The sequence below is a fragment of the Hippoglossus stenolepis genome, chromosome 8 (assembly GCF_022539355.2).
Source record: "Hippoglossus stenolepis isolate QCI-W04-F060 chromosome 8, HSTE1.2, whole genome shotgun sequence".
Lineage (NCBI taxonomy): Eukaryota > Metazoa > Chordata > Actinopteri > Pleuronectiformes > Pleuronectidae > Hippoglossus > Hippoglossus stenolepis.
The window spans coordinates 18,242,187-18,264,897 of NC_061490.1; the positions used below are offsets into that span (position 1 = coordinate 18,242,187).

Genomic DNA, 22,711 nt, shown 5'->3' on the forward strand with positions numbered 1-22,711 from the left:
AAGCTGCAGTTTCCAGAATCCCAGACCTAGTTTTTGCAGACGTGAAGAGCAGACACAGAGCGCTGGGGTTTGCATTGGCCCACATCTTTCCAACAGTGCAGGTTCATCTGTAGACTTCTTCCGCCTTCTCTAGTTTCTGCATCCTTGTTCACTCGAGTTCAGTGAAGTGAAGGATGAGGAAAGATTTCAACCTTTAGTAACAGCACGAAAAACACCGCACTGCCTCAAATTGAAGGTAAGATCCTGAACTGAATTACAAAATCAAGCTTTGTGTTGTTAGATTAAATTGAAGGATTCAGTTTCAACAGCTTGAAACTATTTTTACTTTGTTCCGTTCAAAAGTGAAACCTTAAGGACAAATGAAGCAATTTGATGTAACTTTTTTTTTGTAGAGAGCAATTTTCGGTCTTGTATATGTTTGTTAATTAAAACACTATTACATTACATTTCATTTAGCGGACGCTTTTATCCAAGGTGACTTACAATAAGTGCATTCAAACATGAGGGTACAAACCCAGAACAACAAGAATCAAGAAAGTTTGAAACTGTTGATCAGTAGAAGATAAAATAAATGCTCTAACAAATTTTAAGTATAGCAATGTGTGTGACGGTGTCTAATTATATTTATTGCTCAGTCATTCATAGGAAATATATTGGTAACATATTTTAAAAGATAATTCATTTTGGATTATTATAATTCTAATAACTAAAATTTGTTGCTTTAAAAAGAGACATTTTTAAATTAAAATAAAATATATAATCAAGCTGAGATAAATTTTCAATCTTTAAAAAAATGAACAGATCAAGGAATGAAGAAAGGCTTTAATAACTCATTTTAACTTTCATTATCGTCTTTGATTCCGTTTCCCTGTTTGAAAACTTTCAAAAGCAGATTTCAAATAGTTTCTGATGCACGATCATCTTAATCGACTTGTTGATCATGATAATTAAACACAAAAGAGCCAAAACATCATTTAGGATTTAATTTAATTTAATTTTTTTAAAGTGAAGCAAATCCTTCTTATTTTCTAATAGAGGCCATATAGAGAGTACGGAAGTAGAGAGGCAGCTCGGTGGTTTGGAATCACATGTTCCTGAGTAAAGTGCAGACGTTGCATGTGGTGACTCTCTGTGACTCTGAAAATGTGCGCTACAGTGTGAATTGTGTTCGTCTCCACAGAAAAGTTCCTTTGTCTGTTATTTTTAGATCCAACATTCAGAATGAACGTCATCGTGTGTTTGGGATTTGGTGAGTTTTACTTTTAAAAATATTTTTGAATTAAAGATCCTATAAATCCAAATATGTCCTTTATATTTATACACTTTGAACCTACCTGGGCAAATAGCTGTTTTACTCATAACTAGATGCCTACTGAAGCAGCAGTTTTTCTTTAATTTAATACTTGTGGTCTCCTTCTGTGAATATATGGTACGAAATGCAGTGTGACGTTCTCTCCTCAGTGCTGGGTGCACTCTCTGCTGCAGCCACGGTGTTCCACACAAAACCCCGGCAGCGCGTCACTTTGGAGTGCGGGGTCGACTCCTACAGCAGAAGCCTGGCGTGGTCTCACAGGGATGAACTGATTATTCAAATTGATAAGAGGAGCGGCTTCCCTCGCAAAGGTAGTTCATAAAAACACATAACAGGACATGTGATCATTTCAAAATCACCGCTGACATGTTTTCTCTGTGTTAGGCCCGGCTGCCATTAAGGAAAGAACAAAGCTGAAGCGGGACAAGAATCTGGAGATTTCTGACGTGAGGAGAGAAGACGCTGGAGCGTTTACCTGCGAGGCAGACGGTCGCTCTCACGCGCACACGCTCCTTGTGGTTTCAGGTCTGCAGCAGATCATTTGAGCATTGCACATGATTTACCTCGTCAGGACAATTAGAGTTATTTATTAGAGAAAAGAACAACATAGCAGATATTGTATTCTTGAAAGCAGAAGCTGTATCGTTTTAAGTGAATGTTAAATTAGATCAAGAGTGGATTGAGGAAAAAAAAAAACACCAATATATAAAAAGCAACTTTTAGGCCTTAAAAGCAAAAATAAATAAATAAAAGACATAAAATACAAATTTACAGTTTTACCTCCACACTTCTTTTATGTATTCCAGTATTTTACTATTCAAGCCTTATAAAGTCAGGAGGGTCACAAGAGACAGATTCAAAACAAACAGAAAACCAGAAGCTGAAATATCCAGATTCTCGTGTTTAACATGACTCAAGCTTCAAAGGCACTGGATCCTTTTCAAAAAGCCTCCCCACCTGACAAACCTCCACTTTCATCCGTGAGACTCACTTCGCACTGTTTCTATTGTAAACTTCCTGTTGAAAATGTGTAGCTGAGAAATATTCAAGGTTATTTCTCTCTTTGGAAAACTTCTATTTTTTTACATGCTGAGAAATACTTAACTTTGTGATGGTAAAACTGATCTCTGATCTCACACTGATGGAGTTCACTTTCTGAAGTTCAGATGTTCCAGTCGTTACCACCTGGGAACTAGAAGGTCTCTCAGTAAAGTGCATTTCTCCACCATGGTGCAACACAAGTTTTGCGGAAATCCCTCCAGTAGTTTTTGTCTAATCAGGCTAAATAACATATCCTCCTGTTAAGCATATGTGTTTTTCAAGGTGTTTGATCCTTTTCAGCATAGCTACCCTTTCTCTAATCGGCTCTCACTGGTTCCTGGTTTGTTGTCAGTGTCGGCCAGTCCCTCCGAGGAGCTGCAGCCGGGCAGCAAGGTGACGCTCCAGTGTGAGGTCGCAGGCCTGAACCCGGACTCCACTGTGCAGTGGATGCGGCCGGACGGAAGCGCCCACGAGGGGTCAGACACCGTCCACCTGAATCCCGTGGCCGCCTCGGACTCAGGGACCTGGGAGTGTGCGTTCTCCCACGGCGGGGAGACGTACAGAGAGAAGCTCGACGTCCGAGTTAAAGGTGTGACACTGGCTTCTCTGCCTCTGAGAACACAGCAGAACTCCCCCCCCCCATGTGGTCGGTGATAAAAAGCAAGTGTGTGTGTGTGTTTTTCCTTTCAGACCCTGTGTCTCCAACATCCCCCGCTGTCCGGACATCAGAGTTCAACAATGGGACACCGTGCCCCAGCTGTGAGTACTGCCTTGGATTCTTTTGTGGCCTCTGACCCAAAAATAATCTGAAAAGTGACTTTTCACTGGAAGCATCACTGACTCATGCTCCTCTCTTCCTGCCACGCTGTGTTTTTCTCTTTGCTCGAGCAGGCGGCGCTGACCCTCTCGGTTGGTGGGGTCCGCTCGGCTGGTGGCTGTGGGCCGCGGCAGGAGCTGGAGGCCTGGTCGTGCTCCTCCTGATGGTGCTCGTCATTGTCTTGTGCAGGAGGATCAGGAGACGGAAGGTAAGTGAAGCCAGCAGGTGGGATGGAGGAGCATCAGGAGGAACAAACAAAGAAAGAGCTGATGACACTTTCTTCTTCTCCACTGTAGAGAAAATGGCAGAACAAGATGAAGAATGGCCAAAGATCTGCGAGGTCCAAGACGTACTGTCAGTGTAACTGGTAAATTCTCCTCACTTCGCTTCTCTATAATAAAAAAAAGAAAAAGAGTCTCAGTTCACTTTACAGATGCTTTCTAATAGACTCCCTTCGCTTCATAATCACGACTCCTTGACCTTCATTTCCACGGCACCGCTCGCAGAGAGCTTCATTATTGTTTCATAATTAGCGTGAACACGTCTCCTCTTCTCCTTCCTCTTTATCGCAGCCGTCCAGCTGCGGAGAAACCACAGCCAGGACGTCAGAAAGCGAGGCCGTCCACCCTCGCTCAGAAGCCCCTGCTAAGGGAGTGATGGGAGAGACGGATAGAAGAGAGCAGGGACACGGGGAGAGGGACAGAGGATTAGGTGGAGATAAAGAAAAAGAGAGCAAGTGAAAGAGAACCCCTGTGAAGCATGTGGCCTGAATGTAAATGGACTTTTGAATGCTGGTGAAAATCAAATCAAAATGTAAAAGTGTATTTTTCACCAAATATAATCTGTAGTTATTTCTTATGCAGCATGTGAACAAAATGTCTCTGCATCCTCCAGCTTCGTCACCTTCTAATGTTCTGCATAACATCCAGCTGATTTCAATATCCCTTCTTTCTTTGGTGTATTTGATGTATGCGTTGTATAGTTTATGTTTTTTTCTTGTAGGTTGTAAAAGGCCTGAGTATTGTGCTGAAATGTGTTCCCCCAGTCAATAAACTATAAAGAAACCCAACTGCAGAGTTTGTAAATTTATTCTATCCTCATGAAAAAGAGGAAGGAAGTTTCTATCAGGGATGAAACAGTGACGCTGACTGTGCAGTTGTGTTTGGATATCTTTTACGACCTAACACACTATCAAACACTGTATTTTCTTTTTTACTATGATGTATGTTTTTAACTGTACCTGCATCAGCCCCGAAGATCTGAACATATGCCCCACAACTGGTGCAGGGACGCAGGTGTTGATACCAGTGCTGTGCTACATAGTGTGAAATACACAGTAAACACCTGTTTCACACAGTAACACAACACCGCCGGTGGCATATATTCATACATTCATATAAATACATGTGTATATTGATATGTAATTAAAAATGAATATGGGTTGATGTGTGTACAGCATGCCAACTATTTAGTACTTAACCGTCATGAAGGGATCATAGTGCTGCCTGACTTCCTGTGTGTGTGTTTGAGTGTGTGTGTGTTTGAGTGTGTGTGTGTTTGAGTGTGTGAGACACCTGCACTGCATGAAGCCGACCAAATGTCAGAGCTCAACTTATCGCTGCACTGAGCACATCACATGTGAGTACTCCTGAACGCACCGTGTGTATATTTGCTCTGTTTTCTTCTGGCTTTAGCCGCTTTAAGGGATTTTCTTACACAGAAGAGACTTAAGTCAGGATGGAAATCTGTTTGTCGACACACAGCAACGAAAACGGACAAATCTCATCGACGCTGACAGAAATCCAGGCTGTAGCATTCAAACCTGGTCTCGTTCAAGGCCGTAATTTAAGATTTAAAAAGTGTCTCGTCCTGGTCGCGTCTTTGTTTGGTTGTGTTTTTCCAAATAACTGCAACGAATCAAAAAGTTGAGCAGGAATATTCCTAAGTGTTGCTGGGTGACTTGTGATATTCAGCTGGAAATTGCAATTGAGTTGAATCGAGTTTCATTAACCTTTGATATTTCACCACGATGTCTGAGGGTCTGATCCTCTGTGAGACGTGTTTCAGACTTAATTGATCTTATTTGTTTCTAAGTTTAAAGAGCAATAATAACGGCAACATGCTGCAGGTTTTATAACCATCGACACTGTTGGGATGAAACATTTCTGCTCTTACGCAAGAAGCCCACAAACTGACAAACTGTTGTCTCTCTGAAAATATACATGTTATATAGTTTCAAACCCGGTAAGACGTTAACGTTTCTGTTCTTTGTTGGTTGCTCCTGTTCACTGCTGATATCAACTGTTGCTAAGGGCTACAGCTTCGTGGCCTCTTTGCTGCCACATGCAAAACGCTTGCTGCCGCCTTTAAAGACCAATAATTAAATAATAATTGTAATAATAATTATTAAGTCTTTGATAGAAGCATTTTAAATTAACGGTAACTGCCTTTCAAAGTCTTTCTATACGGAAATATGACACCATATTACAATATGTTTTTATTACAAATAATACACATATTTTTGCAAGAAAATATATATAAATATGTATAAACATTGCAAATATTGTCCTGAAGAGGACAGAGTATTCATGGATTTCAAATAACTTCACATTCATTTATGGCTTTATGTTATTAGCGTGAATATGAGGCCTTGGTCATGCATTTCTTATGCACTATTACTGTAGAACCTGTAACATGAATAAGGTCTAAATTATGCCAGAATGACCAATTACAAACTAAAGTTATCACTCATTATCCATTTAATAATTTCAGTTTGTAGTTGACCTAAACTTTAATGAACGTAACACAAACGTTCAACAAGACGCGTGGACATCGGACTCGAAGCAGCAGGGGCCTAATTCAGACGGATCTTTAATTCATTGTAACATACAGTATAACTCTGGTTTCATCCACTCTGCTACTGAAGAAACTCAACTGAAAACAACTAATGCTATAAAAGTGATTTAGGTTTGCTCCGTCTCTTGTTTACTTTCCGACTTGCGTCTGATTTCAGTTTTTTCTTTGTCAGGCGAAAAAACGTCTTTTATTTTTGGGAATTGCTTATGTTTTCCAAAAGAACTATTTTAGAGCATTATTAACATTTTCAACTTGCCATAGTAAAAGTATGACATATTAAAGTAATCTCTAGATAATAAGAAGATATGAAGTAACTTGAACGTATTTGATCAATTACATTTTGCATTTATAGTTGTTTTCTAGTTTTAGCAACCGCTCAAAACATCACATTCACTCGTTCACACACATTTACACAGCGCTTGTATGTGCATTGCTTTTACCACAGTATCTCGCACACAGACATCAGGGGCATGGAGCCTTGGATCAAACCGCCGACCCTCTGGTTAGTGGATACCCGCTCTACCCCCTTTAGCCACGGCTGTGCCAATATTCCCCCCAATATATTTATATATTTATATTGTAAGGCTGAAGCCTGCAACTCCCAGATATCAGCAGGCACTTGTTAGTTGTTGATACTCGGCCAGAATTCTACAGCAACGATCTTCTTTTCTTGCTTGTTTTGGGGCTTTTTTGTTAAATCTGCTCCGTGGGACTACATTTTAAATAATCTGTCCAGAAAAGAACAGTTTGGCCGTTAAAGACTCCTTGTTTGTCTTGTGAATATGTTTACGATCATTATCCTGCATCGCCCTCCCATTTAAAGCCCTTTGTACAAATAAGAGCAATGATTCCTGCACTCTTACACCATAAAACTGGAAAATCACCACTGTAAACTCAGCGGGTTGGAATATAGACCCAGAATGAAGTAGCGCTGTTTGTACTGCACGGTAAAGAAAAGTCGTTAAATGTATGAGTTCTGGTTCCTGGAGAGGCTCCTTGTGTGTTTTAGTCTCTTCTGAAGACGTCTCTGTTGCCCTGGGGATGTTTCCTTATGAGAAATAAGGATTCCCTTTCCGCGGCTATTACTCAGTATTCTTCTTTATTGTTTGACACAAACACAGTCATTCAAAGTGAAACTGAAATTTCTGAACCAGTGTACATTCGTCACTCCCACTTGTATTTCCAATTGTTCAGTCAGTGAAAAACATCGGGGCACTGAATTTCCAACAGTAGTTAAACAAACTCTTGGAGACACCTGCCGCCAATTTGTGTCACGTTAGTGGGTTTTTTGTCGGAGGTGAAACACACAGCACCTGTTGACCTGTGAGTTTTCAACATCACTTTGCATCTGGAGTTTGAGCACAGATGGTATTTTACATTGTATTGATTTCAAACAGCTGTCTGTCAACAATCCTTCAAACTACGTTGATCTGAGAGGTGGTTTCCCGTTCTGTAAACTCCCCTCGTGTGTAGCTTCAGTTCCGCGCTGCAGGTTTCACTTCAGGGCAGATTCTGATGAGCAGAGTCAGACGCTCAGTATTAAACGATGGACTCAAATAAACTGCAGCTGTGTTATCTGTAGACGTGAACCTGCAGATGACGTATTGTCGTGACAAGGAGCCGATCGTGATTTGCAAAAGTTTTCTGAGAAATCGGAGAGTTAAGTCCAATTAGGTTCACATTTTTTCAAGCCTTTATTTATACAATTCCGGTGCAGATGAGCATGAAAATCAGTTTTCAGTCAGTGTAATTCTTCCAGTCCCTATTGTCTGTTTCAATGCATCTCTAATGGAGAAGACGAGGAGACAAAATGCACAGTCTGTTCTCTGTGTGAAAATACTGAAGTTCGTTTGAAGCAAATGTGAACTGTCAGCAAATAAACTCTGACTAATCTAGAGGAACGTCTTCTAATTCGACTTCTTGTAAATCCCCTCCTCTTCTTCCTTGGTCAGTGTTTTCTTTCTGAGCTGCAGCAGTAGGAGAAAGGGTGAATCTGTTTTCACTAAAAAGAGTGTCAACCTTTTTATTTACAGTTAAATGTGGAAGTTAGTCGCTTGATCAGATCAGCTTCGCTACGCAGGAGAGCAGTTTAAAAGTGCAGTTGTTTCTCTTGAAGCCGTAAAAGACGTAAATGCAGGTTCACGGTGTTCAAATACATTAAATGTTTGAATAAATGGTGTAGGCAGCGGCTGCAGGTTGGACTCTTTGCTGCACGTCTTCCTGTCTCTGTCTCCCCCTTCACGCTTTAACTTGGTCCTGTCATTAACGGCCTGGTGTCACAGATTATCTTTTAACAGAAAAAGAATAGAAAAAAAGTATATGAGAGGGAAAAATGTTTTGCCAAACATATTACACCAGCCTTATAATGAGGAAGTGAATGTGCAAGAGGAAAGAAACGTGAAATAGGTGAAAAGTGAAGTTGTATTAAGAGTCCACAGCTGTCAAGTGTTATTTCTTTTTATTTTGGTTTTATTTCCGACAGCATTGTTGACGATAAGATGATCTCAAATATTTACAGGAATGCTGCATCTACACAAACATTAAATTCCTCTGTACGTAGGTGTGGTGCAGCAGTTTTTCCGATGGTGAACCAGCGTCATCACTCAACTCATTACTTTAAACCTAATCACAGCTTCACAGTCACAGTTTGGCTGCTCGACTCATGCTGAGCCGTGATGCTGTTTTCCTATAAAAGAAAACTAAAAATAACTTCACACACATCAGGCTCTCACCAGTAAAACACAAACAAGACTCGATATCACAACTATTCCATCGACACCAGGCATCTTCTGAGCGATGCTTGAAATCCACGTCCAAAAGGAAAATAATCCTATTTTCCCGTATCCACGCTGCAGGCTGCAAACAGTGCAGTGACGGTAAATAAGTAAATATGCTACAAACCACTGGTGCAGGCGCAGGCGATGGAGGTGAAGTGGTGAGTGGGAGAGACACATTTCTGTTGTCATCGACTGTTTCACAACCCCGAGGATTCAAAAGCAGCTTGAATGAAGTCCCCCGCATGACAGACACGTTTACAGTCGTTGAGCAGAATGTCACTTGTTTCTGATTTCAACATAATTTCCACTGACATTTTGTTTATATCTGAACCATCACAACTGTAACTAAAATTCAGTGTGAACACGGTGTCTTCACGTCTTCTCAGGGCCTCACACATCCTCTGGTGTTTCGTCTTCCTGCCTCGCTTCAGTCTCCAACTATATATATATTATAATATCTAACTATTCTACATCAAAATACCTACAAATCTGCAAATTTATTCAAGGTAAACTCGTAAAAGATCAGGACTATTCATTGCCATTTGCTGGGTAACCTCTATAAAACTTGAATACGATACCTGATCCGAGTCGCGTCAGGTAGATTTTCATCCGTAATGGTGAAGACATTAACTCCCATGATCCCACGCTGCTTCACGATGTCATCAAACGCCATCTTTTGCCATCGCTATGATTGAGAGACGCCTGACGGCCGAAGTTACATTGGAGCCCTTTTTCAGACATGAACTCCGGAGAACGTCCGCACAATTGGGTCCGGACTTTCTCCAGAGGTTTGCCTTTCACGCATGAAGAATGCAGCGGGTTCTCTGTTTTTATTTACACATCATCAGCTTTTATCATCAAAAACCCTCTTGACGTCTTCCTTGGTGATTTCTACGTCTTTCTGCGAGAATGTCCGGAGCCTCTTACTCAAACATTTACGTTCTCCCATGCAGCCCCTCCGGAGAATGTCTGAGTTTAGTGAATGAAAGCAGCTACATTGTTCATTTAAGATTGTTATAAAACACAGAGCTTCAGGGAAACCCTCTGTGGGAGAGGACAAAGGACGAGGGCACACAAGATACATATGAAAATAAATGAATCATCCTTCATTCTTGCTCGCGTCCCACACCTTTTGTCGTTTTCAGTCATGATATCACACACGTCCTGGTTAGGTGTGTGACTAATGAGGGAGTCCTCACTTTCAGGTGTTTTCCATCAAAATCTCTGCAAGAAAACCCAGAGAGAAGGAAACAGTCAAATTTAAAATCTATTCTACGTGACGGTTTCTATCCAGATGTTGTTTCAGGAGAATATCCATTGACACGAGGCCCACAAGAAGTAAACGTTTCTGTGTGGCAGCAGTAACTTGGAGGTTTTGTTGTGAGGACTGAACAGAGAGCGGGTTTCATCCGGAGCTCAGAGGGAACAGAAGCAGGTGTGAGGCCTTCATGTACAGAGGCAGGCGGAGAAAACCTCAGAGAGACACATGAGACGTGTTTGTTTTGTCCTTGTTGTGGTTCACGTCTCTAAACCACCTCGACACTTGTTCATACCCTTAAAGATCCCTGTAGCTGCTGGTAGTTAGTAAACTGTCCTCAGGCAGATCATCTCAGCTCTGGATGAAGAGGTGTTGTTTTGTTATAATGACAAAAAATTCATGTTTTCAATACCGTCAATTCGTCTGCATTTGAGATATTTTGTTCTCTTAGCCTCTTTTAAACGTCATTTTGAAAATCAATAAGCAGATTTTAATGCTGTTTCCTTAAATGTTGCTGAAAAGAAACAAACGAATTGAACAGATGTCGACTGTGGCTGCCAATCCAGTCTTATACACCTGCTTTTACCTTTTCAGAAACTGTCAAATCATGCGATAGGTTTAAAGATGTGTCAGATTTTTACTCTCAGTGCTAAAACTATACTGAACGTCACTCAGTAGAGTGCCTACCTCCGCCAAGGCCCCACAGTCAGCTTGAATTCACACAATCATAGATATCAGTCTCTTAACTGTGCCTGATTTTATTATATCAAGATCCCTTGAATTATTCCCTGGGAAATTGGTGAAATCAATTCTGGAATTTAAACGTTTGATCAAGCAAAGTTTAAAAAATCCCGGACCGACACCATAATTGAATGGGGCCTTTCTTTTGTCCAATCTTGCTTACCAACCAACAAACAGACAGGGGGTGGTAGAGGTAATACTACCAGTGATACTGTAACATTAACAGTCCCTGTAATGATAACTTCAGTAAGGATGATAACAAGCTGTTCAACACAAACTCAGACGGCCGCCCGAGCAGACTGAGATCCACGGATGTTCTACTGCTGAGACTTTACAGCAGGATCGGAGATAAGCACCAGCAGATGTTGGGCTGTTTCACAGGTGCACAATAAGTAATAAGAGAATTACTGGAACCTGCAGAGAGTAAACCGATCTGTACACAGGATGACTGACAATTGATTTTCTTCATTTCAACAAAACACGACACAGGAGGATTGAAACGCTGATTTTACACTGAACACGACTTTAGGCCCATAAACCGAACTGGAGTATGTGTTGCTGCCAAAGCTGAACATTATTATGATAAATGCAAAAAATACAGATATTGATTTTTGAAAAATTCATGGAGCAGGGTCCATTGAAAGCAATATCATAAGAGGCAGTTTAGCTCAGGGCTATATATAGTTAGATATGTTGTTTCTGACATCCATCAGAGTGCATATACCTCCACTTTGCAAAGGCCAGACTGTCCGACATGTGTCTGTCTTGCTCTTAAAATTGAAAAACTGGATATAAGATAACTGGGTCTGCATCACAATGTAATGGGTACTTGAACCATGCAAATTGGTTCTGTGCATTTTGTGTAATATCACGGCCAAACAAACAAATAGACCTGTGTGAGTTTGTTAAAGCACCAGAATGTCGTCATTCGTTTGGTTTAATTGGACTAATTTGAGTTTTATTATCAAATAATTAATCAAGAAACAAGAATTAGTTCAGATTAAAACATTAGTGAAAATCTCAAACTGTCGGGTTTCATTCGTATCTTTAACAAACTCGCACAGACCAGAATTTGATGAAACTTTCAGATTTTTATTCTGAATTCTCGCCAAATTATCAAAGATCCAAACACGGGTTGCCGAGGTAACGTGTCAAAAAAGAAGCACATAAAGTTTTCAGTCAGTCGCTCTGTGACATATTGTGATGGAGCTTTAATGGAGCGATTATGTACGATTATTTTACACTGAGGAAAAGTAAGTTATGTAATTTTAAAGCTCCTCAAAAGCTAATTTAAGATTTTAAGATGGAGATACTGTGGACATTTTTAAATATATATATATTATTTAGGTTGCTTTAATATTTAAACATATGAAAGAGCAGTTTTTTTACAGTGCTAGTGCGTATTCATCATGCTGAGAAGTTTCAAAGGAGAATCTATACTGACGCACGTAACTGCAGCATTTACTTGCTTCCTATAGAAGACGTCTTAATGTAGTTGAAACAGAAATAAATGATTGTTACCATTAAACAAGACAATGTCCTGAAATAAACAATGCGTACAGTGAAAGTAGGTTAATGTGTGAGGAGACGCACAGGGACTGGTCACGGAGTTGAGAGAAATCATATAAGATGAAATGTGTTGATCTGTACGATTTTAATTCTCCTGATATATTTATTTTACCATATGTATATACATTAAAGTCTCATCTCTCTCAACAGCTGTCCCAGCAAAATAGTTTCGCCAAAATAGTTTATTTTTCCTTTATCGGATTAAGAAATCGATTTGGGTGTTTCTTCTTTGGAAATATCAAGTTTTTAATTTGTCTTTGACAGCTGCTTTTTTAAAGTAGCTTTTGTATTCTGATAAACTAATTATGTGTCTACATCCGAACAATTATTCCACCGGGGGAAAATCAACTGAGCGATTAAAATAAATTAGGACGTAAACCGACCGTGTGCAAACTAGAGCACGATAAAAAAAGATAATGAGTTCAGTGGGACTCATTCATGTTATTAGGCGACGACTCCTATGACAATTAAAAAAATATTTAGTTCGGTTTGTTGTTTATTTGTGAGTCCGATAACATGCTGGTTAAATTATGGCGACAATAATGTTGACCGACTGATGGGCTTTATTTTTGAATCGTCCAATGTTATAATGTCACATATATGTTTTTTGTCCTAATTTAGAGATGAACTGTTTTAAGATGGTAAAGAAAGGTTCAGAGATCTTGCTCTCGTCCTCTGTAACAACCAATCAAAGGTCAGGATTCTGACTTTGGCCTTGATCAACAACTCTGCGTTTCTTTTTCTAGGCCAATCGGTGGTGAGGGAGGTGCAACAGCTCTTAAAAGGGGTTCGTTTGATAAATATTCATCATTTCCTCCTGACACCAGATCAGTGAACATCGAGGGACATCTCAGCGACGACAATCGTAAGTATAATGATTTCTTTTACATTTTTACCTTATGTTCATATAACTGATAATATAAAAACACTTACTACTGTACACCATCTGTTTAATTTTTTTTCTCCAACCTGATACAAATTTCTTATCCAAATCATAAACAGCATAATCATTAACAGCAGGCCCAGCGGGGCTGAGACGTTGTAGAGAGTTTTATATTTTCTTTTTACTAATGTAGCTACAAGACAAGATGAATGGATCAACAGCACTCACCAAGAACACTTTGATTTAAACGGACAGGAAATATTGAAGTTTTAAACATAAAGATATTAACAACAAATTTCTTAAAAATGTATTTTTATAAAATTGTCATTACGCACAAAGTCATTGTTGCATTTGTTGAATCTCTTTATTCTTTTTTTAAGCTTGGTCAAAAATCTTCGGTCGTTATGCACTCGGCAGCTGACCGCTACTAAGAGGACAACCGCTATAGATCCAACTTTACAAATTATAAACTTTGATTATATTATGATAGTAAAACTGAATTTTATTATAAATTGATCCTTACATACAATATGAAAAATCTGAGATACATCAACTAAATCCTGTTATTCTGACTTTCTTAAAAAGAGTAAAACTGCACCGAAAAAAACTATTTCTGTTCAAACTGCAGCTTTTACAGCGTATTTTATTGAGAAGGGAACTTAAGAAAGTAAGAAGATGTTGAACTTAATCCAGCAGGACTTTAAAGAATAAAAAAAAACAGATACACTTTAGAAAGAAAATATATCCGAGCAGTTCTTCTCTTGTTTTTTCTTCTTTCTCTTTGCTCTCCTCCTCCCCTCGTTCCCCTCTCCCCTGGGGTTGGCCCTCACCCTGTCCTCCCCCTCTCCTCCCCCTCCATGTTGACAACAGACACCATCTTCTGACTTGTTTCTGGGTTACAGCTCCACAGGTGGGATGACTGTTTTGTCTCGACTCAACTTTTCTTTTTCTTACAAACTCAGAGTTGTCGCAGTGATAAGAAATGACACAACGTTATTTATTTTCTTTCAACGTTCCAATCTGACATGTTGACATATGGATTATAGTCAAGTGTTTAAAATCCTTGATCTTATCCTGTTATACTTGAAACGTACACAAACCATTTGCTCTGAGACTTCCCTCTTTGATACACACAGCACCTCAGATATTAATGTTTCATGTTGCTTATCTTGAGGCACTGACATGAATCGATGCACCATATTTAAAGTGTGAGGCCCCGCACACATGATAGTAGCATTTTAAAGCCATGAGCAGAATTTGATCAATATATTATGATTAATGTTGGTATACATACAATAAATAATAATTTGTTACCTTTATAAATTAGAAATATATATCCTGATTATCACATAGCATATTATTGCGTTAAATTGTGACGGAGACTTTTGCTGACAACTGAACCAGGGACGCTGCCTTCACGGCCGCCGCCGCGATACATCCACCACGGTGCCCCAGCTTTAATATCGTTGTGCCACAAAAATATTAATCAGAACCCTGGACCATAATTCATGTTTACAAAAAATACTCAAAAGACGCAAAGCTTATACTTTCCAGTTTTTTAAATTTATATATTTCTTTGTTAGTTCTTGTAATTTTTTTAAGACCACAAACCAGATGCTAACACGCATTGCGCCCCTTCACCTGTTTATACAGCGTAATGCATTAAATAGTGCCACATAAATAAATAAACAACGATCTGCATCAATCTTGCTGTGACAAAGGTTCTCGATTGATTGAATTCAATTTAAACTTAAAAAACTTGACCAGACCTTACTTTATCTTTAACTCAAATAAAAGAGTGAATAAAGTTGTGCTTCAGTTGTTTTTTAAATTTTGTTCATTCAGTTTTTTTATTTTGATTAAAGAGGGAAATAGTTAAAACTTGAATTGAAATTAATCTTTACATTTTCTCGAAAAGGGGTCAAATCAATATAAAAGCAGCATGAAATTTCTTTGAAATGAGGGTGGTGCCCATTCGTGACATACTGTGTTCATCATAGAGAAATAAAAGACGTGTGGGGGCAGGGAGATGAGGGAGCCATATAGGGAAAGAAAAAAGAAACATCTATCTTAAACCACAGTATATCTGTGCTGCCGTGTGCTGTGGTCTCTTCTTTCTGTCTGCTTAAGCGTGGAGAGATCCGTCTTTCGTGGAACAGCAGAGGAAGAGAGGGGGTGTGAGAGGCAGGGGGATTGGGATAAGAATCTGCACCTTAACTAAATCAAGGCCCACCACAACCCAGCGTACGCTCTGACTCTCTTCCCTCCAACATTTGTCTGTGTCTTTTCATCCAAAGCCCACCACAGGCCGCCTACTCTCAACCCTCTGAACTTCTCTTCTTTTATCTTCTTAAATCTCTAAATCTGAGACCACCACAGACCCCTCTCCGCTTCCTGCTGAGGGGTTTTACTCTGCAGCGAAATTTCATACAGTATATCACACAAAACGATATATAAGCAAGGATATAGCTACGGTAAAATATATATTTTTCGAATAGCTGCTTTTCTAAATTCATCTGTTAAATCTTAAATAAAGTGTTCAAATTATTTTTTGATACATACCTTTGCAGACTGCCTTAATCAGATCCCTTCCTTTGAAAAAATAATCTTGAATCATCTGTAATAAGTATTTTTGGCTCTACGTGCTCCTTGTTGGAGGTAAGAAATGTAATGCTACGCAGACGACACACAGTTGTATATATTACAACTTCAGAGAATCTATATGAACATGTTTCCTGGATGTTTTCTAAACTGCCTGTTTTTTCAGACTTGTGATCGTGATGGAGAGGTTTGTCCTCATTCTCTTCCCTGCCCTCATCTCAACATCAGGTTCGATGTCCTGATTCCAACTGATTGGTTTATTTTAACTTGGGGAAGGATATTTGTTTTTAACACATAACATCCCTTTCACTGTCTTAGGTGCCAGTAAGTCAGTTTATGCTCAGGTAGGAGGTCGGGTCGTCCTAAAGCCTCCAGCGATTAACACATATAAATATGTGTACTGGAGGTTTGCTAAAGAGGATGGCCTTCAACTTGCCTGGCGCAATCACTTGGGTGGAACGGGCATCAATAAAGGTAAACAATGCATTGACCTATTCATAGGTATAATAACCTATTTGTACCATCGACTGATCTTAATTTCATGTGCTTCTGATAATAACAATCATTATTTCTTGCCTTGCAGATGAACCCTGGACAAATAAGTTGACCTTGCCTGACGAATCACTGGTCATCACCAACCTCCAACCAGAAAACTTTGGGACGTACTTTTGTGAAATTACCTCGGGGAGTCAAACTTTACCTATCCATTCCATCGAACTTATCAAACTCAACGGTAAGAGTGAAAACAAAGAGACGTGCTCGGCTCAGTCATGGCATGTTCCCTCAGGAGAGGGCTATTATACTTTATGTTGTTTTAAACATACTCCAGAGGCAGATGTTTTGTTCAATTCCAGCCTCTGTAGTCGAGCTAAAGAGCAATTTCTTTACTCACTGGTTTAGATAGTTGACATTCTGGTGAAATTACCTGATTGAAGCGTAATGTTTTTTGCTCTCCTTAATTTGTGTCCTAGTGAGTGTGAGCCCAGCCGAGCCTCTGCTGCCTGGAGAATCTCTGTCTCTGTCCTGCACCGCAGGTTATCGCAAGAAGCCTGAGATCTACTGGCTGAATCCCAGAGGAGAGAGAATTAAGAACAACCAGGGAACAGTCACTGTGAGAGTCACAAGCCAAGACGATGGCATGTGGATCTGTGTAGTGGCAGAAGAAAAACAGGTCAAAATGCCTGTAAAGGTTGTGGGTGAGTTACTGTGAAAGCACAAGTTTGAATTTCACAGAAGTCAACCCTCGTTCCGATGAAAACTTTATTTCTCTTTTTCTTTTCTTTTTAGGCCTTTCTCCAGCTCCTTTAGTTCCTCACTACACGTCTACATCCTCACCCATCACTGTCCCCTGTTCGATTCCTCCTCTCATCACCTGGGAACAGATCAAAGCTAAGGGCATCCATGAAGTTCACTGGCAATTCTTCCCCGAAACATCATCAGGCCTCATTTCTCAAGATGCCCAGAGGCTCTTCTCCCTCTCACTGGCTGGTCCGCTGAGCTGGAAGCGAGACCAACACCGAGGTCTGAGTCCTGCACGAGACCCCAAAACAGGAAATCTGGATCTGACTAGAAAGCTGGCCAGAGTAGAAGACAGAGGGGACTACATGTGCACTATGAAATTTAAAAATGGCCGGACCCTGAACAGGACGGTACACGTGGAGGTGTTGCAAAGTAAGTCTAAGTGAATTGCACGGCACAAGCCCAGCTCTGTGTTACCCTCACATCTGTCGAGTGAATATTTGTTTGCTCGTTCATTATCTGCGCAGCGTCCTCGTATATTTTTTGACATCAGGTTTGTTTGCGTCCTTCTAATTGTCATTCATGACAAAGTCGGACACAATTACTCGTTTGCCACCTCTCTGCTTCTGCTCTCTTGCACCATGCGAGTGTTTAATCTATCTGCTGCAGAGTTTATTTGAAAATGTCCCCGTGTGACATTTGTCTAATTCAGTGGTTAATACACTAGTCTGGCTCCACTTGTTTTAATAGAGTATAACGAGCTGTCCCTCTGCCAGAGGAACGTGATAACACATGTTTTAATTGGACTTTGAGTCCTGAGCATTTAACATTTGTCATTTTAAGTTTTGTTTCCCTAAAGTCCGCTGATCTGATGGATTAATTCATTTGCTCTTGGACCTTGTTGTAGCATGATCTCACTGGAGTCCAGCTGCAGCATTCTCTCTTCAGCTTTGTTGGGGATTTACCTCCATCTACAAAACCAAATTAAATGTTGCACGTATTTAAAAAACTGTTGATTTGTGTAATTCAGGAGCTTATTTAACACAACTCAGGTTTGGTTTGTATAGTGATGTCCAAGCCAGTTAGAAATAAACAACATGAAACCATTTGGAAACATTAACTTTCACATTCTAAACTGATCTGGGTTTTTTTCTGAGTGTTTGTTTATATCATAACTCACTAATACTGTACCGCTATTATTTTTTTCCCAAAGAAACCCCAAAAATACAAACAAACACACACACAATACATAAAGAAATTCTTTTAATAATATAAATAAAAGAAAAACTGGGGACCCCTCCCAGCTCATCCCCTGGATCAACCCTTAAGGTTCATTAAAAGTTAATACCAAGCCTCTATATGTTCCTATTGTTTTTTTATGTAGTGTGGTTGGGATAATGATGCTGTTATGCAGTGCAATGTTTTTATATTTCTTAAACATATTATGATTATTGATATTAAGTTTCCCTGGCAGAAGCAGCAACATAAGACTCCGTCAGATTCAAATATTAAAATGTAAAAAAGACGTCAGCTTCAGAAAGGATAACTGTAGACTAATTATTTCTTCCCTTGTTCCCCAGTCATCTCCTCACCAGGACCACACCTCCTCTCTGGCCAGCAGCTCAACCTGACGTGCAGCGTGGGCCAACCGCTGCCCTCTGACCTCCATCTGCAGTGGTTCCGACCTAAACAATCAGCCCAGCCTGGTCTGAAATCTGCCCGTCTCACCATCCCAGAAGTGAGCACGGACGATGGAGGACAGTGGGAGTGTGGGCTGTTGCAGGGTGAGACGCGGCTGACGTCGGCTGCGATAACGTTGACGATAGGTGAGCACAGGAAGTGAGAGCAGAGCAGGAAATATGACATCAGCGTGACCTCGTGGCCACATTTTTGAAACTACAGAAACTTGGTTTTACATGGTGCGTTCTCTACTGTATCCTGTTTGACGACTGTCCTCCTCCTGTTGTTTGCAGAACCCAAACTGAGTGTGTGGATGCTGGTGATCTCATGCAGCGCTGCAGCCATCGTGAGCCTCCTCCTCCTCATCCTCGGTCTCATCATCCACCGACGCAGACGTGTACAGTCAAATAATTTCTACATCTTTTTTGGTTAGATTACAATGGGCCATTAATGTGGCATTAAAAGTTAACTCTCAATCTCTCTGTGTCTGTCTCACTCTGTGGCTGACATTAGCGGAAGATGAGACACCTCAGGCCTCAACTCTGCCGATGCAAAAAGTACGTACTAACCATTTCCTGGACTGTTGAAATGGCTCCGAACGCACATTTACACTCACTCACACTCATCCGCGCTGGCATTTGAATAACAAGTGCAGCCATAAGGTGTTTTTATGAAGATGCACCAATAAAATAAGCATCTAAACTTCACTTTTTGTCGCTCAAACAGAAACCTGTGACTCTCTGTTTCAGACCCAAGCCCAAAGGATTCTACAGAACATGAAGACATTTCCAACAGGACACGGCCACCGATTGAATTTCTGTCCAGATAAGATGGATTTTTCTGTCGTATCTATTAAACTGTGAAGCTGTGTTAGCTGTGAGAGATGAAGGTCTGAAGGTTTGAATCAAAGTTCAGTCATCGCTGAGATGCCAGATGAGACTCAGAAAGAAAAATGTATTTTACAGTTGTATATATCAACCAGGTTGGATTGTGTTTAATACCTTTATGAATCTAGTCTTCAATTCAATTTTGTCATTTCTTTTATGATTATAAGTAGCTGTTTATTTTTACATGTTGGATTCAGTATATTTAGTATTATTTGAGTATTTTTAAATGTCCATGTCATGTATGTTCTTTATGATGCTCCTTTGAAAGGCTTGGTTACCTGCTGCAATAAAAATGTACACATTTATTTCATTTGTTCACAGAAAATGATACTTTATTTCTTAAACTAAAACAGGGTCCTGAGTAAATCAGCTTTTTCCGTGAGTGGCCCTGCAGTGGTTTGGAGGTGGGGGTGGAGGTTGGTGTCAGTGGAGGGGTTTGGCCGCCATCTGACAGATCCGAGGATACTTGAAGGAGCAGGGAACATCGTACCATTTCTGAGAGCGGCTGTTCACCACGGCACAGTCCTCGCCCTCTGGCCCACCGGACAGGTGGTTGTCTGGCTCTGGTTTCAAGTTGTCCCAAAATCTTCAAATTGGGAAGAAAGAAAAAAGATTGAATTATTGCCCTGCAGTTGTAGGTCACCGTTTAATATAGTAACTGCCTATATTTTTAACATGTGAAATATATGATATCTTTTTAAGTGTGTGATACCTAAACCAAGGTCTTCATCATAACTCTATAACTCCTACAGCTCTCTCTCTCTCTCTGTAGATCTGCAGATGTTGCAGCTGCTTGGAAGGTTATGAGTCATTAAACCCATAACTCAGCTGCTTGTTAGTGTAGAAACAGCATTTGAATCATTACAAACTTACGGGTTATTAAGTCTTGAGTTGTCGAACCATTTCCATTCTCCCTCTTTATCTGCGTCAGTCAGTCCAATCCAGTAGTGTGTGTAAAACCCTTCGATCCGTCTGCTTTCTATATCCACACCATCCTAAAAGATGTTTCGGTCAAATTTAAAACCTTTTTGAGAACAAATACATTGAAATGCCAAAGAAAAGCATAAACAATTCACAAACACACGTACGTGCTGTTTCATTGTGGTCAAAATGGCAAGATGTGTGCCATTTAATTCACAAATACTTTTACTGGTTAACCAGTCCTGCCTGTCAGTGCTGATTTGGAAGCACTGATCCGAACACGTACAACCTCAGAACAATGTATATTAACAAATGATTGTGTATACGTGCACAAAGGAGGTTAAACCTTTGAGAGCCTTCTGTAGTTATAGTCGTGCAAAACTAAAAAAGCTTCAGGTGGCATAAAATGATGCATTCAATATTTTGCTCAAGCTTATCAAGCTGCTTTTAATCCATGTGGACTCATAAAGTGTGATGATTGTGTTGCCATATATTTGTGCTGCATTTTGTCCCATATATCATTTCATATTTCAGACAGACATTGAGACCTATGAGTCTAAAATAAAGCTTAACTAACTATCACCATCTGCTGGAGCCTGGAAGAGAAGAGCACACTACCTGGTGCTGAGCAGTTGGTCGCCAGGTTGGAATACTTTTCACACAGGAGTTTGTAGCGATTCTTCAGAGAGTCGAATCTCTGCTTCAGCTCGGCCAGCTCCTCCTCTGGAGCGTCTGCGGCCTGAGAGACGGCGCCGCAAACCAACAGGCCCATGAAAACAGAGAGCAGGACGCGGCCTCTGATTCCCAGGGCACCTTGTTAGACGGATAGCAGAAGGTAAAAAGATATGACATTAGCGGACAGGCAAGCAGACCCAACATACAGACACATCCCTTCTGCACACTTTGTAAGTGGAGCTTTACCTTTGGATTTGATGAGGCTCATTGTGGCTGTCGACCTGCAGGACATCACAGATTCTCCAAGTCTCTCTCTCTCTCTGCCCTCTGGATGTTTTATAGAGCGGTTTGTGTACAAAGAGAAGAGAACGTAAAGTACAGATTGCGCAAATCTTCCGGACAGATCGGCCGCCTATCTGACAAAACCTGGGAAAATCCAATGGTGCAATATTGTGAAGCCAAACCTTTGATAAGCTACCAGATCAGATTAGATTACATAAACAAACATTTGCCGGTTCTGCGTTATTTACCATTGAATGAGCAAAGTTCCTTGGCAAAGATGGAGGCCTAAAAATTGTGATTCAGCATTTATCGGTGTAGTGCGTGCCTGCATTTGTTGAGGGTTATTTGTATTCTCTCCGTTAGTAGAGCAGCTGCAACAATATCACCTCTACACCACAACACACACACACACACACACACACACACACACACACACACACACACACACACACACACACACACACACACACACACACACACACACACACACACACACACACACACACACACACACACACACACACACACACCAGATGCCCACTCTGTGGCTCCAAAAAACTGTCAACTTGTTGTTGTTTTTTTTGACATGTCCCATTTATTATTTTTTTCTTGGCAGCTTATTCCCGCAGCCACTGTCAGCTCTTGTACTTCACGAGGTTTTATTATTCAAACCAAAACTAATTAAAGCAGAGGAGGACTGTGCCGTTGTTTATCTCTGAGTAAAATTTGTGTTTGCACATCGCCACAAATTCTTATCGTCAGAGCGTCTGTACTGATTCAGAGTTTGGTATTTTATTAGAAAAAAATAACAGGCAGATGCTTCTCTGTCACAACTCTGTCCACCATCCAGTCTTTTTTTAATTAATGTCAGGGAGTTGAAGGTTTTTCCAAGTATTGTTTAGAAAGTTTTTGGTCTGTTGAGCATCTTATTCTCACATAATGTCATGTATGAGGAATCTGTAATGGTAGACGGTAAATGGACTGTATTTATATAGGTCTTTTCCAGGCTTATTTACCACTCAAAGTGCTTTACAGTACAAGCCACATTAACACAGCGCTACGAGACACTGCCAGGACAGCAGTCAGGGTGCCCGAGGTCATTTCACCATGATGACTGGAGGAGCAGGGGATCGAACCGCCAACCGTCCGATTAGTGGACGACCCGCCCCCTG

At 40.4% G+C, this 22,711-nt stretch overlaps 3 protein-coding genes across 4 annotated transcripts; 2 read left to right on the forward strand and 1 right to left on the reverse strand.

Annotated features, from left to right (window-relative positions):
* The first annotated feature begins 55 nt into the window (after nt 1-55).
* LOC118113229 (T-cell surface glycoprotein CD4) lies at nt 56-4,239 on the forward strand. 2 transcript variants are annotated; one of them, XM_035162739.2, is made up of 9 exons: nt 56-235; nt 1,181-1,249; nt 1,462-1,623; nt 1,697-1,837; nt 2,706-2,942; nt 3,044-3,112; nt 3,245-3,378; nt 3,467-3,537; nt 3,743-4,239. In XM_035162739.2, exons 2-9 carry the CDS (start codon nt 1,222-1,224, stop codon nt 3,825-3,827), a joined length of 927 nt encoding a protein of 308 aa, XP_035018630.1. In that variant the 5' UTR covers nt 56-235; nt 1,181-1,221; the 3' UTR covers nt 3,828-4,239. The 2 variants fall into 2 exon arrangements, with proteins under 2 accessions (XP_035018630.1, XP_035018629.1); XM_035162738.2 differs by having other exon boundaries at nt 58-235; nt 1,208-1,249.
* A 466-nt stretch (nt 4,240-4,705) lies between these two features.
* Nucleotides 4,706-19,971, forward strand: cd4-2.2 (CD4-2 molecule, tandem duplicate 2). The gene is made up of 11 exons (XM_035162689.2): nt 4,706-4,808; nt 13,118-13,236; nt 16,022-16,083; nt 16,174-16,329; nt 16,439-16,588; nt 16,827-17,051; nt 17,143-17,526; nt 18,675-18,920; nt 19,068-19,171; nt 19,288-19,331; nt 19,524-19,971. The coding sequence occupies exons 3-11, from the start codon at nt 16,035-16,037 to the stop codon at nt 19,552-19,554; spliced, it is 1,389 nt and encodes a 462-aa protein (XP_035018580.1). The 5' UTR covers nt 4,706-4,808; nt 13,118-13,236; nt 16,022-16,034; the 3' UTR covers nt 19,555-19,971.
* A 23-nt stretch (nt 19,972-19,994) lies between these two features.
* Nucleotides 19,995-21,602, reverse strand: LOC118113242 (C-type lectin domain family 4 member D). Its single transcript, XM_047340852.1, has 5 exons — nt 21,504-21,602; nt 21,156-21,395; nt 20,750-20,871; nt 20,535-20,656; nt 19,995-20,247 (listed from the first exon to the last, which is right to left on the reverse strand). The coding sequence occupies exons 1-5, from the start codon at nt 21,547-21,549 to the stop codon at nt 20,085-20,087; spliced, it is 693 nt and encodes a 230-aa protein (XP_047196808.1). The 5' UTR covers nt 21,550-21,602; the 3' UTR covers nt 19,995-20,084.
* Between the last annotated feature and the right edge of the window lie 1,109 nt (nt 21,603-22,711).